The sequence below is a fragment of the Podarcis bocagei genome, assembly GCF_964188305.1.
Source record: "Podarcis bocagei genome assembly, chromosome: 6".
In the NCBI taxonomy this organism is placed as follows: domain Eukaryota; kingdom Metazoa; phylum Chordata; class Lepidosauria; order Squamata; family Lacertidae; genus Podarcis; species Podarcis bocagei.
Genome location: NC_138130.1, coordinates 80082272 through 80101252, shown reverse-complemented (window position 1 = coordinate 80101252; position 18981 = coordinate 80082272). Strand labels below are relative to the sequence as shown.

Genomic DNA, 18981 nt, shown 5'->3' with positions numbered 1-18981 from the left:
GCTCTCAACTTGGTAAACGGTGAGCATGTTGGTGTTTTGAGAAAGGGTGAGAGATATTATATGAAGTGGGGGAAGGCGAACACATTTGACCCAGGAATTCCATTTGGGTGTCAGTCTTATGTGATATAATATGTAGTTCTACCATAAGTATTCTGTTCTTCAGGACCAATATGGCAGCCTCTTACGTTCATGCCAAATATGTCAGAATAATGAATTAGTCTCTCAAACACACAAATAGAACCAAGCAGAAGTTCAGTGGAGAAAACTCATTCCAGCGATCTTTGCTTTTATGGGGTGCCTCTTGTAAGAATGTGAAAGCAGATCATAGGCTTTGGATAGCTCAGTCATAACCTCACCTTTTTCTTTGATCTACTAGCTCCCAAAGCCTAGAACAGTCCAGCAATTGTATGTTCTTTTAACTTAGATATATTAAGAGTTGCTTGAAAAATTGTTGACTTAACTTGGGGAGGTTTGCTATTTCAAAATATGAGAACCCTTGAATTAAAGAACATGCTTAGTGCTTTGCTGAATTAAAGCCACAGCAAATACACTGTGACTTCCTCTTTACGTCAAGAGTTTCATGATAAAATACTCCTTTTGCATTGCTATGTTAAGTTTGTAAGAACTGCTGGATAAAATTTACTTTCAATGCAATTGCCCTGCGGCTCTGGAATGACCTTCTCGAAGGACGCCAAAAACTGTCTCCCCAATGACATTCCAGAGGGTACAAAACTAAGCTGTTCCCCAAAGAACTTTGGAAGTCAAGATTAGTATGTTGGCCATGACCTATAGTTTTTCTTGGTAGGCTGTGGAATGTTTTGTGGAGCTTCTCTGAAAATGAAGTGCTGTTGATTGGTGGGTTGGCTGTAGAGACTGAGTGACACCCCAGACATGCAATGGAGGCTTCCTGGCTCCTCCCCTGAGTGTAATGTTTTTCTCAATTGCTGCTTCTGCAAAATGGAGTAGCACAAGGGGGCACAGAGGAATGAGGAAATCTGAAGAATTTTGTGAGGCTACCGTATGCAGGCAAAAGTGTCTTTCCACTCATGCAGTTATGACTTTGGATACAAGCCATTCTGCTTTGGGTTTTTATGTAATTTTGAAATCCTGTTTTATTTTTTATGTAAACTGCTTTGACCTTAGGAAATGGGTTAGATAAATGTCACAACTACACAAATAATTAAAAGGGTCAGCATAGTGCTTCAAAGAGCTTTAGCAAGAGGCAAGTGGCGTCTTGTGACGACAGTGTGCTTGAACCTCAACATTACTTGACATTCAGCACTATCTTAAGATAACTTTGGATGCTAACATAAATGGAAATTATGGAAGATTTTGGGGGGGGCAAGTTTCCTGCAACCTCCACTACTCTGCAGCTTCTAGCACCCCATTGAAAAAAAAGGTCAATAGCAGGCATAGGCAAACTCAGCCCTCCAGATGTTTTGGGACTACAACTCCTATCATCCCTAGCTAACAGGACCAGTGGTCAGGGATGATGGAAGTTGTAATCCCAAAGTATCTGGAGGTTTGAGTTTGCCTATGCCTGGTCAATAGCTTCCTGAGCAATGTAGGATACTGCTGGGGGATAGAAGAAGCACCTGAAATTTCCACTTAGGATCCTAAGTTATGTTGCCTTAAATAAGTTAATGGAAAAAAACATTTATGTCCCTCTTCTCTGCCCAGCAGCCCCCTAACCCTTCAAAAAAAAACAAAAAACTTTTCAAGCAGTGCAGGTGGATGAAAGGTGATGGTGGGATAAGGAGCTTTCCTTTCTTGCTCTTCTATAAGTTAATTCTCTTTTTAATTTTGAATATAGGAATAAACAGTTACAGTTCTCCCTGCACCAATAACCATCATCATTAAAGGTATTAAACATAAAAAGTGCAGACAGTCCCTTTCCTCTTATAGGGGCAACAACTTGCCATGCATAAGGGCCATAAATGCAATTTCAGCTCTATCCAATCCAAGTTCTCAAGAAACAACATTGGGAAATATTTCTGCTGAAGCCCTGGAGAGCAGTCAATAGTCAGGGTACATTACTGGGCTGGGCAACCCATATATATGGCAGCACCTCATATCTTGTGTATCTGTTAAGGTGAATGTCTGAAATTAGGCAAATATCAACATGGTAAATGGGAACAATGCCAATTTTGAGATGGGTATATTCAAAACATCATAGATACACCAGTGAAAGCTGACAGCCACTAATTCTTGTGCACGCATTGTGATATACCCTCTTGTATCTTCACAAATATCAAACCATCTACTTTACGTAGAAGCAGATAAGAGCAGCAGAAGCCCAGAGGAAATATAGGTTTGAGGCACACACGCTAGAAAAGATTTTGTGTGATTATTTAGGCTGAAAATTACAACCAAGTCCCTCTAACAATCTCAAAGGGAATGTTTAGGCAAGGGTGTCAGAGGCTGACATTGCTGGACATATATAAAAGCCCACACTGTAGCAACCCCAGAACAGATTTAGAGGGAGCACAGGGAGAAGGGAGGAATGTGCAATAAGAAATACTTGCACTAACGGAACTATTTCTCTGGAAACCGCCCAATAGATTTTTGAAGGTTAGGAACGAAGCTCTGCTTTTTCAGCATTTCATTCTGGGCATTCATAAACACAGCTCCCAAAATTATAGGAAGATGCTTAAAAAGAATTCTAGGGCATAGGCCTCGGATATTCCCTGAAGTTTTACAAATCTTTTTTCCCCAGCACACATCATCACCTGGAAATGTGTATTTAATTAAATACTGTGTGCTTTTTGTTTTAAACAAACCCAAAGGGAAAATCTTGCTCTTTTCCTTTCCATCAAGATTGTGCACAAGGTAATACGGCATGACATAATATCCTTCCTGAAATCGAAGCCGCAGCTAGGACCAGTATCCTCCAAACATCACCGGTTCCTGAAACCATATTGCAAACAACAGAGTTTGCCTAATTGCCAAGGGAATAATCTCATTCATCAAATGCTTGTTGCTGAAATATGCATTGTTCCTTTATAAATGTGATAGGATTTCCATCAACATATCCTTTACCCAAAGCTCAACAGTAACTAAGCAGAGATAATAATTTAAGCCAGCAGCCCTGTGATCCTGGATATGGGAGTAAACACCAGTGAACTCAGTGGTACTTACTTCCAAGTAAATATGCAGCAGATATAAGTGGTGAAAGTACTTATCTAGGAAAGCAGAAATCCACATATGAAACTCTGGCACTATATATTCTCATGACCGGAAGTCTGATATTGCTATTCAGCTGGCTCTCTCGATGCAATGCAGGTGCTATGAGTGAACTGAAATGAGCCACCGTTCCCTTAAGGAACATTGTTTTTCCCAGTTTCCTAAATATAAGCTGGAAGTCCATGGCACTTGGTAGTATTCTCTCTGTTGATCTTCTATGTAACTTTTTTAACGGATTCATACAGGCAGTTGCGTATCATCTTTCTGTGTGAAAGGCTCTAAGCATCACTTCAATTAAAAGCACATAAAGATGAACCAAAACTATACATTGGGGAGAGTGCTCCTGCATCCGTTCAGCCCTCATATTTTACACAGGGAGGAGGAAGAAACGGATATGCCCAAGGAGACTGCTTGCGTAGGCCTATAAACTTTCTCAAAATGAATATCGTACGTGATCTGCTTGTGAGCCCTTTGAGGACAAGGACCTATCTATTTCTGTTACTCACTCTACATTATAGAAGTAGGGTGGGCATAAATTAAAAATTCAGTGAACATAACTTTTAAAGACAAACACCAGCAGTTACTCCATAGCCTTATGGGAAACATTTGGTCATACACGGCTTACGTCTCTACGCAAGTACTTACAGCACAAGAGCACTTAAATAATGTTTAATAGCAGATAGCAGATTTATAGTACGATCGGTATATTGTATTGACTGAGATCTAGCAGAATCCTACATAGAACAACCTGGTCCAAGCAGCTAAGGTGGTGAATGGAGCATGTATGGAATGTAGAAGTTTATGATTAAGTGGCTGGGCAGCTAAGTCCTTTTTCACACTACTTGCATGGCTGCACGTTTGCAAATGGATAACTACACTGCAGCTAAATGCTGTCATTCAGGTTATTTATTTCTTTTCCTTTTTAAAATCCAGTAGTAATGCTGAATAAACAGCACAATCAGAGCTATTGACCAAAAGACTTTAAGGTGAAGAAAACTGACCGGAAGGTATTCTTTCAGCAAGGAGTTATAGTTAAGAGGCTAAGTGACTCACCTTGTTGAATTTTAGTCAGGAGCTGATGGCGCGCTAGGATCCTACTTATCCTGTACGGAGAAGAGCGTCTTGCAGCCTGATCAAAACGCAAGCACATCTCTTGGCCTTCTGTTGACACGGCATTCACACAGTAGCAGCCTGAAGTGCTGGGCACCTGCCTCAACATCTCTGCCTTCACGTTTTTCAAAAGGAAAAACAACAACTCTTAAATCCCAGATCTAAACCGGAGCACTGAGAGAAGAGAGGCAAGAAGTTAGAAAGCACAAGCGTTTTTTAAAAAGAGAGAGAAAGAGAGAAAGGAGGAGTGCCAAAAGCTACAATTCAGGATTCCAGCTTCCCTCACATGATCGGAAAGGGCCAATCAGTCAGAGAAAAGAATGTGAAAGTACACAGCGTGCCTCGCAGAGGAAAGTGAAGGCTATTCAAGCAGTTGCAGCCCCACATAAACGCTGGAAGCGAAGAGCCTTGGAGCTGACTAAGCAACGATGAGCCATGATAGGAAAGCTTAAAGAAAGGAGAGAGGAAAGAGGGAGAGATTTCATGTTGCAACCATTTGAAGCGCGCAGGAGCCCCGATTTTTTTTCTCTGCCTCACAGACTCAGGTCTAAGATGCCCTCTTCTCTCTACTGAGGATACGAGAACTTCCTTCCTTGACACCGGAGTTTGTTTTAAACTGTGGGATACAGAGTTCTGGAACTTTTTCTTAAAACTATCGAGAAGCAGAGTAAAGGAAACTCTTTAGCGGCACAAATAGCAGGGGGAGAAAAAGTGAAGCTGAACAATCCCTTTAAGCTTTTAAAGCATTCTAACAAAGGATAGATTCATATCACTGCTCTTTTCTAACAAAGGGTGAGGGTGATTCTCCCTCCACCCCCAAATCACTCCTGCAATGACTCATGCGGGGCTTTGTCTTACAAGAAAGATGCTTCTGGTTACTATGAGTACAAACGCCCTCAAGAATTTGGTCTTGTCATCCAATTGAATCTAAATAGTCCAGGAAGCCTTTGCACATTAGAATCCTTAAAAAAAAAAAAAAAAGATTTTCAGTACTGAAATGGACCCACTGTAGTTATCTAGCATCCCAACAATGTGTACTTGCCAGTTTTGGGTTTGTCCATTGTCTTTTCATGCTAAGCCAGGAGGATCTGTTTATTGAGCATTTATCCTGATATGCTTGCAGAACACTTACATGGAGGTTAATTTATAGCCGGCTTTAATCGTTCTGATTTGCTTGCACATTTTCCCATTAACAATTGCTTCATTTCATACTTCTCTGTGCATTTTACCCGTCGCTTTCCTAATCACAAAAAGGGTGCTTCTTTTTAAAGGAGGTTTTGGTGCACTAAGGTGCAAAGCACTTGATCCACTTTAATTTTGCAAACCTAAATTTCCCATTGTGTGCTTGAACCCCTCCCACAAAATACTGACAGCCTGATATAGCACCCTTTAACCTAACATGCATTTGAGGAGCCATTTCTTAATTTTTAAAAATCATATATTTATATGGTGGTAGTGTTGCTGTTGGGATACATCTGAAATCAGGCTGAGACCCCAGCCAGGGTCTCAGGTCACCAGTCGAAGCCCACTGGACTAAGCAATCATCCATTTAGTTTTATAAAACACAATGTTTACTTTATTCTGCAGAGGACTCTGATGTAATGTTTTCATTTGTATGAGAAATTTTCAGTGTGTGGCTATTCTTAAAAAAAGCAAAATATATACACACACAGGAAAACAGGAAACTGCCTTATACTCAGCCAGGCCATTAGTCCATTTAGCTCAGTACTGTCTGTGCTGACTAGCAGCTTCTCTTTAGGATTTCTGACAGGGTTATCTCCCAGCCCCAATAATAATGATGATGATAATGATAATTTTATTATTTATATTCCACCCATCTGGCTGGGTTTCCCCAGCCACTCTGGGTGGCTTACAGCATAAATGAAAGCATAATAAAACATCAAACATTTAAAAAATACAACATATTATACAGACTATAAATAAACCAATAAATCAACAGAAACTAATCATCATCATTCAGGTAGGTAGCCGTGTTAGTCTGACACAGTCGAAATATATATATATATAATTGCCCAGTAACACCTTAAAGACCAACTAAATTTGTTCTTGGTATAAGCTTTAATGTGCATGTTGAATGGTTTCTTTAAATTTTAGGTTTCATTATTGTTTCACAAGATGTGTATGTCTTTAAGGGCCAGAGCAAATAACATGACCTAGTTTAACAACTGTGAAGCAGTATAGCAGGTGCTGTTATGTTAATTAAGCTGTTGGGTATAGTATATAAAGAGCAGCATGTAGCTCTCTCAGTCCCCTGGTGGATGGGTCACACTTATTGATATAATGTAATTTAGTGTAAAAGGAGTTTTTGTTATTTGTTATTAAACCAAGCAAAAGTTACTTTTGCGTTTCTTGAATGTGTGGTCTCCCCAGCACGCTTTCTGCTGCCCAACTAATCTGCAAAAAGCCAACAGTGCATGCACACTTCTTCAGATACAAGAAGTGTGCATGCACATGAAAGCTTATACCAAAATCAAATTTAGTTGGACATTACAAAAAAAAATATTTTATGTTCATCATCATCATTTTGCAGTTACAACCAAATTAAAATAACCGCCAACCCCAACCCAACAAAAACAAAGCAGAGGAACCAAAATTAAAACCATTTAAAACATTTCAAAACCTTTTAGCCGGTTGCCCCAACCCAAGAGTTGTTCCAGCAATGTGCCTCTGGCCTCCCAGCAGCCTCTTTTGGTTCAGGGTGAGTCTGGGCCTCATCCTCTAGGAGAGGTGGAAATGGGCCTTGCAGCAGGAACACTCACAGGGATTGAGAGAGGGACCTCCTGGATGCAAAGCAGATAATCTACTGCTGAGCTGCAGCCCTTCTCCACCTAAAGACTATATGGAACCCACTTATAGGATATAAATTCGCCACAGAGCTGTAGAGCTTCAGAATAATGACCTCTAGGACTCTAGGACCCTGTCAGAGCCCTCATGCCTCCTTCCCAAAGCCCAGTGCCTCACTTTTCTGGCCTTGCGAAGGCAGGCGGAGGGCTGCAAGGGTGCATCAAATGTTGCCAAGGGCCACCAAAAAAACCTCTTGAGGGCCACATGCGGCCTTTGGGCCACATGTTGGACTACCCAGTTCTAGACCAATAAATTGATCAATTTATTGAAATTATTATATTCTATAATAATCAATAATAATATTTGAAATTAACTTTAGCATTTACATCTTACGTTTGGCTTCTTCATGACAGGCAAAGGAGTATAGTGTTTGTTTCACGAAGCTGTCAAGCAGCTGTGCTGTGATTTGGATACTGTGTGACACTAGTACTTATTGCCAATACCAAGATGTTCCTCCTAGGTTCACAGAACTACCGTATTTTTCACTCTATAAGACGCACCAGACCACAAGACGCACCTAGTTTTTGGAGGAGGAAAACAAGAAAAAAAATATTCTGAATCTCAGAAGCCAGAACAGCAAGAGCGATCGCTGCACAGTGAAAGCAGCAATCCCTCTTGCTGTTCTGGCTTCTGGGACAGCTGCGCAGCCTGCATTCACTCCATAAGACGCACACACATTTCCCCTTACTTTATAGGAGGGGAAAAGTGAGTCTTATAGAGCAAAAAATACGGTACTTAAATCAAGATTTTAAGGCTTGGGAACAGCATCCCTGCTCTCCTTCCAGAAACCAAAGGATGCACTTAGAAGAAGGGAACTGAGAGGCAGAACCTTCACCAACCTCCTTTTTGGCAATGGAAAGGGCATTTGTAAAACACAGGCTAGAAATATTCTCAACAAACAATGAAGATGTTTATTTCCTGAAAATGGAAGTGCCGCCAAGTTCTGAACGTATTGATTCTCACTGATTTTAAGTAGGTTTTCTTCTAAATAGCAGTGTAATCCTATGCTGCCCTACTCCACTGCTTGGCGAAAGTTCCCACACTCTCAAGAGCAGGGATGTCCAATCAGTAGATTGCAATCTACTGGTAGATCCCTGGCTATCCTTATCATGTACAAAAAGTTACTCTGTGCAATCCTCCCCCCAAAAAGCTCAACAACTCTGGGCAATCCACCCACCCAACGCGCGCTCCTCCTCCCTCCAATGACAATGGGTAGATCACGGCCAGTTTTTTTATACTGGGAGTAGATCGCAGTCTCTTGGGTGTTGGACATGCCTGCTCTAGAGAGAAGACAAGGCTAAGAACAGCCCCTTCTGTTTAGCAGGTATCAGAACAGTTCTGTCCCTCTAGTGGTGGTTCAAGTCCGTGGCACCAGTGGAAAACTGGGATGGAGGATGCTAAGTTACCGGTATCTTGAGAGGCACCAAGACAAGGTTTCTTCGGAATAGGATGCTGTCATGGCACAGCTCTTTTCTTGCAATCTTGGGGTTAATGTGGGACACAGGGTCAGGGCAAAGTCATTGCTTACTTTAATAATTTTACACACTATGTTTATAGTTTCAAAGGGAGTTTACCATAAAAAGAAAAAACGAGGCACTTATTTGATACAAAAGGGCTGCCATATTAGATCAGAATGATCTCCAGTTGCCTTTCTACCCTATGGTTTTATGAAAACCATGTGGAATCAAAAACTTGATTCACATGATCTCCTCACCCCCATTACCACTTCTGAGACGGAAATAGTATGCATGGGATTCACCTAACAAATCCCGAGAACAGACACCCTGCACAAGGACTTCTCCTTGTGCAATGGGGCTTTCCCTCCCTTCCCCGTGTACCCCCTTGTCCCCTAAATTGGCTCAGGGATGGGGAGAATCCCCAGAACAACACGGGAGAGGGGGATCGTTCTATCTGGCAAGCTGAAATGTTGGTGCTAATGGAACATTCATCTTAGCATGATGTTCACGTCCTCCCTATGAGACACGTCCTCCCTATGAGATTTGGGCACTTGTATGCATGGACATCCACCTAGAGCACCTACATCAAATGTTGTATGTGGTTTAGCAGAGCGGCATGCAACAGTTCCTGCATACATAAAGGCCATTATTGCTCAGTGAAGCATCTCATAGCACCAAATTACACGTTTACTCAGATGTAAGTCCTAGTGAGCAATAAGCCAGTGTGTGGCACTGGTTAATGTTGAACTAGAACCTGAGAGACCCACTCAACTCTGAAACTGACTTGGTGATCATGGGCCAGATGGTCACTTTTCCTTCAGCTTAACCTACCTCACAAGGATAAAATGGGAAGCAGAGAAAATCATGCATGCTATCCTGAGCTTCTTGGAGAAAAGGCAAGATATAAATATAATAATACTCCTGGATAAGTGGGTATTTTGTTGTTGTTGTTGCTGTTTAGTCATATAGTCATGTCCGACTCTTCGTGACCCCATGGACCAGAGCATGCCAGGCATTCCTGTCTTCCACTGCCTCCCGGAGTTTGGTCAGACTCATGTTCGTAGCTTCAAGAACACTGTCCAACCATCTCGTCCTCTATCGTCCCCTTCTCCTTGTGCCCCCAGTCTTTCCCAACATCAGGGTCTTTTCCAGGGAGTCTTCTCTTCTCATGAGGTGGCCTCGGCTTCACGATCTGTCCTTCTAGTGAGAACTCAGGGCTGATTTCCTTCAGAATGGATAGGTTTGATCTTCTTGCAGTCCATGAGACTCTCAAGAGTCTCCTCCAGTACCATAATTCAAAAGCATCAATTCTTTGGCGATCATCCTTCTTTATGGTCCAGCTCTCACTTCCATACATCACTACTGGGAAAACAGTAGCTTTAACTATACAGACCTTTGTTGGCAAGGTGATGTCTCTGCTTTTTAAGATGAAGTGGGTATAGGAAGTGTAAACGGTTAGATGACTTTTCTTCAAACGTGCCAGTTACATCAAAACATTTCACACACTGTACTAATATGTCCCCTGCTATAAAACTAGCAGCAGGATCGAGCAATCGCTGTATTATTATTTATAAGACATTAGTACCAAAACAATAGGAAAGGCAGTAATTGTTTGATGCACGTTACTCCTTGCAAATACCAACTCATTACAGAAGTGTTATTTTTTTAATTTACTGGAATCTACCTATTACTACAAAGCACCTTAGGCTACATATCTATTGCATGGAAGATGCTACATTAGTTGTCATGATTATATTACAGAGTTAATTAATGCCTCAGAGCGTATTCACAGTTTTATGTAGTTGGACTTCTGCTTAAAACAGTGATAGCATCAAAGGCTTCAATGAAATGCTAAAATTACTTCTCATCTATTTACTGTGCACATTTAAGAAGTCTCCTGAGTCTGGTGATAGCTGACAGACCTCTGTTCAGTTCCTAACTTTGGGAGTGGACCACAGACTGAATCATTTCATACTTTATTGCGTCAGTGTTTCTCTTTACGATGTTCATTCATAGGGTGTGAAGTGCAATAGCTTTTCTAAAGAAGCCACAACAAACTCCTGTGATGGAAGGTGGCAACTCAGATGGCTTGTTCTAACCTCCCCCATGAAATAAATTACAACCCACACCATTAAAGCATATTGTTACAATCAAACTCTGAAGGAATTCCTACTCCATGTTTAGGCTGGTGCTCACAAAACTGTCTGGTAAAGTAACGCTAATGCAGTTGAGTGCAATGGCATTATTCAAGAAGAATGTTGAAGTCAGACTTCCGTGAGTGATGAATGCTGGAAGTCTCCCAAAACTGGGGAAGAGTGAAGTAGCCACACTAGGTCTGCAAAGCACTATAAAAGAACAGTGTGGTGCAAGCAGTATACAAATGGAGACCGGCATGTGAGCAGGATGGTGGCTCCAGTGGAAAGTAGTACAAGACAGAAGGACTAAGGATTACCGTATTTTTCGCTCTATAAGACGCACCAGACCACAAGACGCACCTAGTTTTTGGAGGAGGAAAACAAGAAAAAAAATATTCTGAATCTCAGAAGCCAGAACAGCAAGAGGGATCGCTGCGCAGTGAAAGCAGCAATCCCTCTTGCTGTTCTGGCTTCTGGGATAGATGCGCAGCCTGCATTCGCTCCATAAGACGCACACACATTTCCCCTTACTTTTTAGGAGGGAAAAAGTGAGTCTTATAGAGCAAAAGATACGGTATTTCTTAGCTGCACCCAAGAGCGTATATAAGAGTTTGTTACAGGAGGAAGAAGCAGAGAATATATAAACCCCAGCAAGCATGGCCAGTGAACAGGGATGATGGGAGTTGTAGTTCAGCCACATCTGGAGGGCCAAAGGTTCCCCAACACTGTGGTGCACCAGCTCTATGGCATCAGGAAGCGGTGGGCTATCTCCTTCACTGGATGTATATAAGCAGAGGCTGGATAACAATCTGTTATGGCTGCTGAATTTCTGCAATATTCCTTCCAGTAGCACCTTAAAGACCAACTAAGTTAGTTCTTGGTATGAGCTTTCGTGTGCATGCACACTTCTTCAGATATCAATATTCTTCAATATTCCTGTACTTAGTAGGCCTACATGATCTCCCAAGGTCCTGGTCCAACTCTAAAATTGTATGATTTTATTATTCTATGTATCTCTTGGGAAAAGAACAGCAGGAAAAGCTACAAAAGGAATGGAGCTTTCTATTTTTCACAAAGAAATAAAGATGTTTCTTCCTCCCCCCCCCCCAGACCCGGATTTTAATGGTGAGTGAGAGGCTTTATAAAGGATTTCAATCCAAGAAAGAGGTAGAAAGAAACAGCACGATCAAACTCTTTCAAAAAACCAAACTTTGAAATCCAGAGAGATACTGATGTGTTTTAGAGGCGAGACAGCTGCTGTATGTAAACTGTCTGACAATTTCTTGTAAAAAAGAATACTCCTGTGCAAGCGGATTTTTACATGTAAAAGCTCAAAGACACCCACACACAATCCTAGCTCAGCAGAATGATGTATCCGCTTCCCCCCTCCATTTTGAACATCAGGGGGATTATCTGCCTGCATTTTAAGAACTGTAGGTTTAAGGGGATAACGATGCTATAAAATATTTCTTTTGATATTAAAAGCATTAATGGACCTTATGCTGACATGTCAGTTTGGCACAAAGAAGTGCTGTTTATAGGCTCAGGGAGAAGGAATGACAGCAGTGACAATGGCTTCCTATCACACAGCCTGAAGATCAACATTATATCCAAGCAAGTAATATTCTTCTCTCTCTCTCTCAACTGTGTGTGTGTGGGGGGGGGGGGGGGGGAGAGAGAGAGAGAGAGAGAGAGAGAGAGAGAGAGTATAATGTTTGTGTAAACATTGACCTTATAATAAGGCCATACAATTAAATTGCACAGCAATCATATGCATGATTACTCAGAATTAAGTCCCACTTGGTTCAACAGTCCTACATATATCCTACTAGTTCCATTAAGTTCAATAAGATGTATTTCTGCTTGAGCCCAGGATACAGTCACTGCAAGAGGTTTCTTTTGTAGGTATGATATAGAAAAAATTACATGAAATTTCTAGGCACCTATCCTCTCCACAAAACTACTGTGATTCATAGATTTCACCCGGCAGTAAAAAATTCAGGTAGCTATAGTTCTTGCTACTCCATAGCCATTTTATGTAGATTTCTTCACTGCAACATGCCTAAAAGAGACCAGGAGCAGTCCTTCCTTCAAAGATGCATTTATAATGAATATTATGTCATCAGCCAACCCTACCCCAAACAAGCCACTATTATCCTGGTGGTTAATTTCCCACATGGTTCCGAAATCCCATTCATAGCAATTGTGAGAAACAGAGGCTCATTTCCAGATTCTGTGTGTGAAGAAGCACCATAGTCCAACTGGGATGCAACAGATGTGTTTAAATAAATGTTTTTATTTCAGTTTTTATAACAAGACTAAATAGCGGCGCATTATAGAATGGCCATCCCATTCATATCAAGGATACAAGCTATTTTGCCAGCAAAAGTGTTCTGCAAATCATGTTGCAGGAGGAGACATGACAGTCATTATTTTCACCAGAGGGATCAAATGTAACAAACCCCACACTATTTAGAACAGCTCTGCTGGACAACCCTGTGCTGATATAACGGTTGAGGAGAAAGACATAGACCACTTCTGGACTTTCTACGGTTACCCACTGATTGATTTTTATGTGATAAAGTAATAATGAGAACTGAACGCCTCTTGGCATTGACTTGACTGCTGACAGTTGAAGATGTCATATTTGAAGTGATGCAGCAATAGGGGGTTGCTGCCAGTTACTGTTTCTAGCCAAACAGATGTTTCACTTTAGGTTCTTAAGGGGTCACAAGATTAAGGGCAGAGTAAGTGGATGAGCAAATGAGCAGGAGAAAAAGATGGGGAGGCACAAATGGAAAACACCAGAAAGCCGAAAAGAAAGAGGCGGGAGGCGGAGAGGTGAAGCCACAAAATGATGCTCAAAAGCTGAAACTGTGTAGGTAGAAAACAGCCAACATTTCCACGTGAGCCAAATATACACATTGCAGAGATTCAGTCAAAGCACACTGCCTCAAAATCCAAATTTCATTGAATCAACACAGTAAATGGAATCTCTTTGCCCCTGTAAAAAGATGGGTAACTACAAAGTTGACCATCCAAAGTCTGAGATAAGATGATGAACCTGATTTAGTTTAGTGCAAACTGCGAAGCCCAAGCCACTTCATTTTTGCATGGCTGAGAGATGTATGCTATCAGTCTCTAAGGTCAGCTTCAAAACTAAACCCAGCACAGTCCACACTGACAGTGCCAGCTTCAAAAGCTCTGAACGGGCATCTGGGTCTCCGAGATGCTTTAGCAGTATATGAGAAGATAAAGGATGGCAGACAGGTGAAAGGTGCCAATATAATTGCAGTTTGCCACTCATCTGCTCCTCAGAAGGCAACTGCTATATGCCACAGGCAAAGTTAAGACCTGGTTTCATTCTGTAAGAATTTACATATATCATGCAAGCATCCAGGCCCATAAGATTATTCAAGATACAGAAACAGCCTCCCATAATCTGCCTTTTAAAAAAAAATAATGCTATGTACATATGGCTAATGACAAAAATAGTTCAGAGAACTAATCTGCATGATAAAATAAATATGGTGTTGTATCAAGTGTACAGTGTAAATGGTAAAAACTGGATATGTGAACATCTGACAGGCAACATATTTGTATTATTTACAGAAACTAAATATTTCCATTTTCCCAAAACAGAAAAGCATGCATTGATGGAAGTTTATTCTGTGTCAGATGACTCTCTTGTTTTGCTCATTTGCTGGCTGATTTAAGAACATAATATTAGGACATTCAACTGAAGTATTCTTTGTACAAAAAAGAAAGTATTGCTCTGGCTTTCTGCCACTGGAAAACATTACTCCAAGGGTCTAAGTCTTTAGAAGAAGCTGCTATGAGTGGGATCTCTTCATTATAGTTTACTGCAGTGACCTAGAATCCAAATGTAGATGTTCAAATCTGTCCTAGCCGGGAATTTGTTCCAGTCATTTAATAATCCCTCTGAATTTGTTAGCTTCCATGAAACACTACAACAGAAGGATTAGCGCATACTTCTTAGCTTGATAACATTTGCTCTGCGCCTACAGCAGCAGCACTCTGTCGTTTGAAGATATTTACTTCATGTGCGTGCATAAAAGCCAAGTTGTTGTTCCAGAGTGAGCTTTGCTTAAGCCCTTTACCAACCACAGATCCATTATTTCATTTGTTTTCTATTTAAATCAGTTTTCTCCGCCTTCTAAACTTTACTATGCCAAGTTTATCTAATTTGAGGAGGAATAGAACCTGAGAATCTGAATGTATAACCAAAGAAAATAAAAGAAGTCCAGTTATGTAGCTCATTTGACAGTATATCCTCTAATCCAGGGATGTAGAATCTGCAGCCCTTGAAATGCAGGTGGACTACAACCACCATCATCTCCGACTATTGGCCATGCTGTCTGAGTCTGATTCGAAATTGGGTTTCCCCACATTTTGTCCCCGAAAAGGCCAATCAGTAGGGAAACACGAAGCTTTCAGGATCCATACAGAAGGCTCTAAAGCTAAAATTATAAATAAGGAGTCATTTACTGGCCCTTAAAGTTGTCAGTCAACAGCTACAAGACCAAACTCCCCATCATGCTCTTCTTGTGGGATCCATACTTTCTACATGTAAGTGGTTGAGGGAATGCAACTGCAGTTAAGCTGTATACAAATAATTGTGGAAATAAAAAAGAAAACAAATAATGGGCTAGTAAGTAAGAAGCAAACACACACAGAAACATTACTGATAAATACTTTTTCCATTTCTCACGCTTCAGATCTCCCACTTGCAATATATAAAAATACAGTCTTCAGAGCTGGCAGTCAGCCAAATTCTAAGCCTTTTAGGAGCCCAGAACATACAAAGAGCACTGCCTTGGCCACCCCAATACAGACAAAAGAAGCAAAGAGGATGAGAGGGTTTTTTTGGTGTGTATTATTATTGTTTCTGCATGGGCAGCAGGATGGAGATAAGAGGATGGTTTAAGACATGAATTCTGCCACCAAAATACCAATTTCACATGTGACTAGGCTCCACAGGAAAGTATTAATCAATAAAAGACTTGGCCAAGAATTTATCTCATCTGACAAAGTTAAAAAAAGAGGCGTTGTAATTTATGCAAAGGAGAACCTGTCACCAAAATTTCTATTTAAAGATGATCATGGAAGAATTCTCGCAATTGAAATTCAAACACAAGGAGAGAAGATTTTGATATTAGGAATTTATGCGCCAAATGATGGAAAATCAGAATTCTATAAGAAGCTGCATGAGACAATGATGGACTATCTGGATTATTCTAACATTATTGTGATGGGAGATATGAATGGGGTGGTGTCAACAAATATGGACAAATCCCAAAATCAAAACTTAACAACAGACGGCAGACTTCCTAAAACCTTTTTTGAAATGACAGACAATATGGACTTGATTGACATTTGGAGGACAAGGAACCCCTTGGGTAAAGAAGGAACCTTCTTTTCTGAGGCCCACCTGTCATGGACACGAATCGACCAAATTTGGATATCTAGAGGGATGGCACCGAAAACAAGAAAAGTGGAAATCTGCCCAAAAACCTGCTCCGACCATAACGCCTTGAAAATGGAATTGAGACTTATCCCAACCGGATCCTTCAGATGGAGAATGAATGACACCTTGTTGAGAGATCAAGAGATTGTTAAGAAGGCCCAAAAAACCCTAAAGGACTATTTTGAAATAAATTTGAACACTACGGTGGAGAAAAGAATAATCTGGGACGCAAGTAAAGCTGTAATGAGAGGGTTTCTGATACAACAGAATACAATAAAGAGAAAATTTTGGAATGGAAAAAAGGAAAAAATTCTAGAGAAAATAAGTGAAGGAGAGAAAAAGCTGAGAACCAAACCAAAGTCAAAAGAGGTGCTAAGAGAGATCAAATTCCATCAAGCACAATATTCGAAATTGATCAATCAAGAGATTGAATGGAAAATTAAACAAATGAAGCAGAGATCGTTTGAATCAGCAAACAAATGTGGAAAGTTGCTAGCTTGGCAGTTGAAAAAAAGACAAAAGTTAAACACGGTTACAAATTTGGAGATCCAAGGAAAAATAGTTCAGAAACCAGAAGAAATAAGAAAGTGCTTCCACAGATACTTCAAAGAGCTTTATGCACAGGGGCCTCAGAAAGAATCGGAAATAGACCAATTTTTGAGGACAAATGGACTATCTAAAATAAGTCAAGACAAAAGATCAATTCTCAACAGCAAAATAACTCAACAGGAAATTGAAGGTGCCATTCAAAATATGCAACTTGGCAAATCTCCAGGCCCGGATGGACTCACCTCCAAATATTATAAGACTTTGAGGGACTTCTTGATACAACCGTTGTTGGAGGTCTGTAACCAGATTATGGAGGGGAGGAGGGCACCGGAAACGTGGAAAGAAGCATTTATCACATTGATACCCAAATCAGAAAGGGAAAAGACTCAGCTTAAGAATTACCGTCCCATCTCACTCCTGAATGTGGATTACAAAATATTTGCAGACATTTTAGCGAATAGACTTAAAAATGTGTTAAATGAAGTAATCCATAAGGACCAAGCAGGCTTTCTCCCTGGTAGACACATGTCTGACAACACCAGGAACATTATTGATATATTGGAGCTGTTGCGAATTAGAAACACAAGGGCAGCCTTAATCTTCATTGATGCGGAGAAAGCATTTGACAACATTTCTTGGATGTTTATGAAGAAAAACTTGAAAGGGATGGGAGTGGGACGGGGGTTTGAAAATGGACTAGAAGCAATTTATTCAGAGCAAAAAGCCAAGCTGATAGTGAACAATGTGGTATCGGAGGAACTCCAAATTGAAAAAGGGACACGACAGGGGTGCCCTCTATCCCCTCTGTTATTTATTTCTGTTCTGGAGGTATTGCTGAATATGATCAGGGAGGACCAGTTGGTGCAGGGTATAGTGGTCGGAGCGAAACAATACAAACTGAAAGCTTTCGCAGATGACTTAGTCTTGACAGTACAGGAGCCAGAATCTAGTACAAAAAGAGTTCTGGAACTTATCTTGGAGTTTGGTCGGGTGGCGGGATTTAAGCTAAACAAACAAAAAACAAAGGTTTTGGTCAAAAATCTGACACCTACAGAGATAGAGGGGTACCAGAAAGAGACAGAGCTAAGTGTGGTTAAAAAAGTGAAATACCTGGGGGTATCCTTGTCCACTAAAAAATTAAACCTTTTCAAAGATAATTATGAAAAATGTTGGTTGGAAATTAAAAAAGACTTGGATATTTGGTCAAGATTGAAACTTACCTTGTCAGGCCGAATTGCAGCTATAAAGATGTGTGTTTTGCCAAAAATGTTATTCTTGTTTCAAACCCTTCAGGTCGTGGACAGAATGGAATGTTTTGGAAAATGGCAGAAGGATATCTCTAAGTTTGTCTGGCAGGGCAAAAAGCCCCGAATAAAATTTAAAATATTAACTGACTCAAAAGAAAGAGGGGGGTTTGCCCTGCCGGACTTAAGGTTGTACTACGAAGCTGCAGCCTTCTGCTGGTTGAAGGATTGGTTTCTGTTGGAAAACACCGATGTCCTAGATCTGGAAGGGTTTGATAATGTGTATGGTTGGCATGCATACCTATGGTATGACAAGGCGAAGGTTCACAAACTGTTTAAAAACCATATTGTCAGAAAATCAATTTTTGCCGTCTGGATGAAGTACAAGGACTTATTAGAAAGTAAGACCCCGAGGTGGTTATCACCAGTGGAAGCCAAGATTTCTAAAAAAAGGCCCAATATGGAGGCCTACTGGCCAAAATATTGGGAATTGATTGAAAGAGTTGGAGATAATTGGAAGCTCCAAAGCCAGGACAAACTAAAAAGTAAGGTGCGAGATTGGTTACATTATGCTCAAATTCAAGAGGTATTTAAAATGGATAAAAAAGTGGGTTTTCAGTTGGAGAAATCGAAACTGGAGACGGAGTTACTAGAACCAAAGACTAAGGTACTTTCGAGGATGTATGACTTGCTGCTTAAATGGAATACACAGGATGAGACAGTCAAATCTGCTATGATAAAATGGGCACAGGATGTAGGACACAACATTATGTCTGAGGACTGGGAAAGGTTATGGAACACCGGTATGAAATTCACGGCATGTAGTGCCTTGAAAGAGAACATTATGAAAATGGTATACCGGTGGTACATGACCCCAGTCAAGTTGGCTAAAATATATCATCTTTCTGATAATAAGTGTTGGAAATGCAAAGAGGCAGAAGGGACATTCT

At 40.7% G+C, this 18981-nt stretch overlaps 1 protein-coding gene across 3 annotated transcripts in view; it reads right to left on the bottom strand.

The window, feature by feature from the left end:
- STARD13 (StAR related lipid transfer domain containing 13) overlaps positions 1 to 18981 on the bottom strand; it is a 234524-nt gene that overhangs the window by 116969 nt on the left and 98574 nt on the right. Inside the window, exon 1 of one of the 3 annotated variants that reach the window (XM_081197879.1) lies at positions 4237 to 4617. The exons of the other annotated variants lie outside the window; for them this stretch is intronic. Coding sequence (XP_081054005.1) covers positions 4237 to 4402 — 166 coding nt within the window. The 5' untranslated portion in view covers positions 4403 to 4617. Of the gene's footprint in view, positions 1 to 4236; positions 4618 to 18981 lie in introns of those variants that run through there. 3 annotated transcript variants of the gene reach the window in all.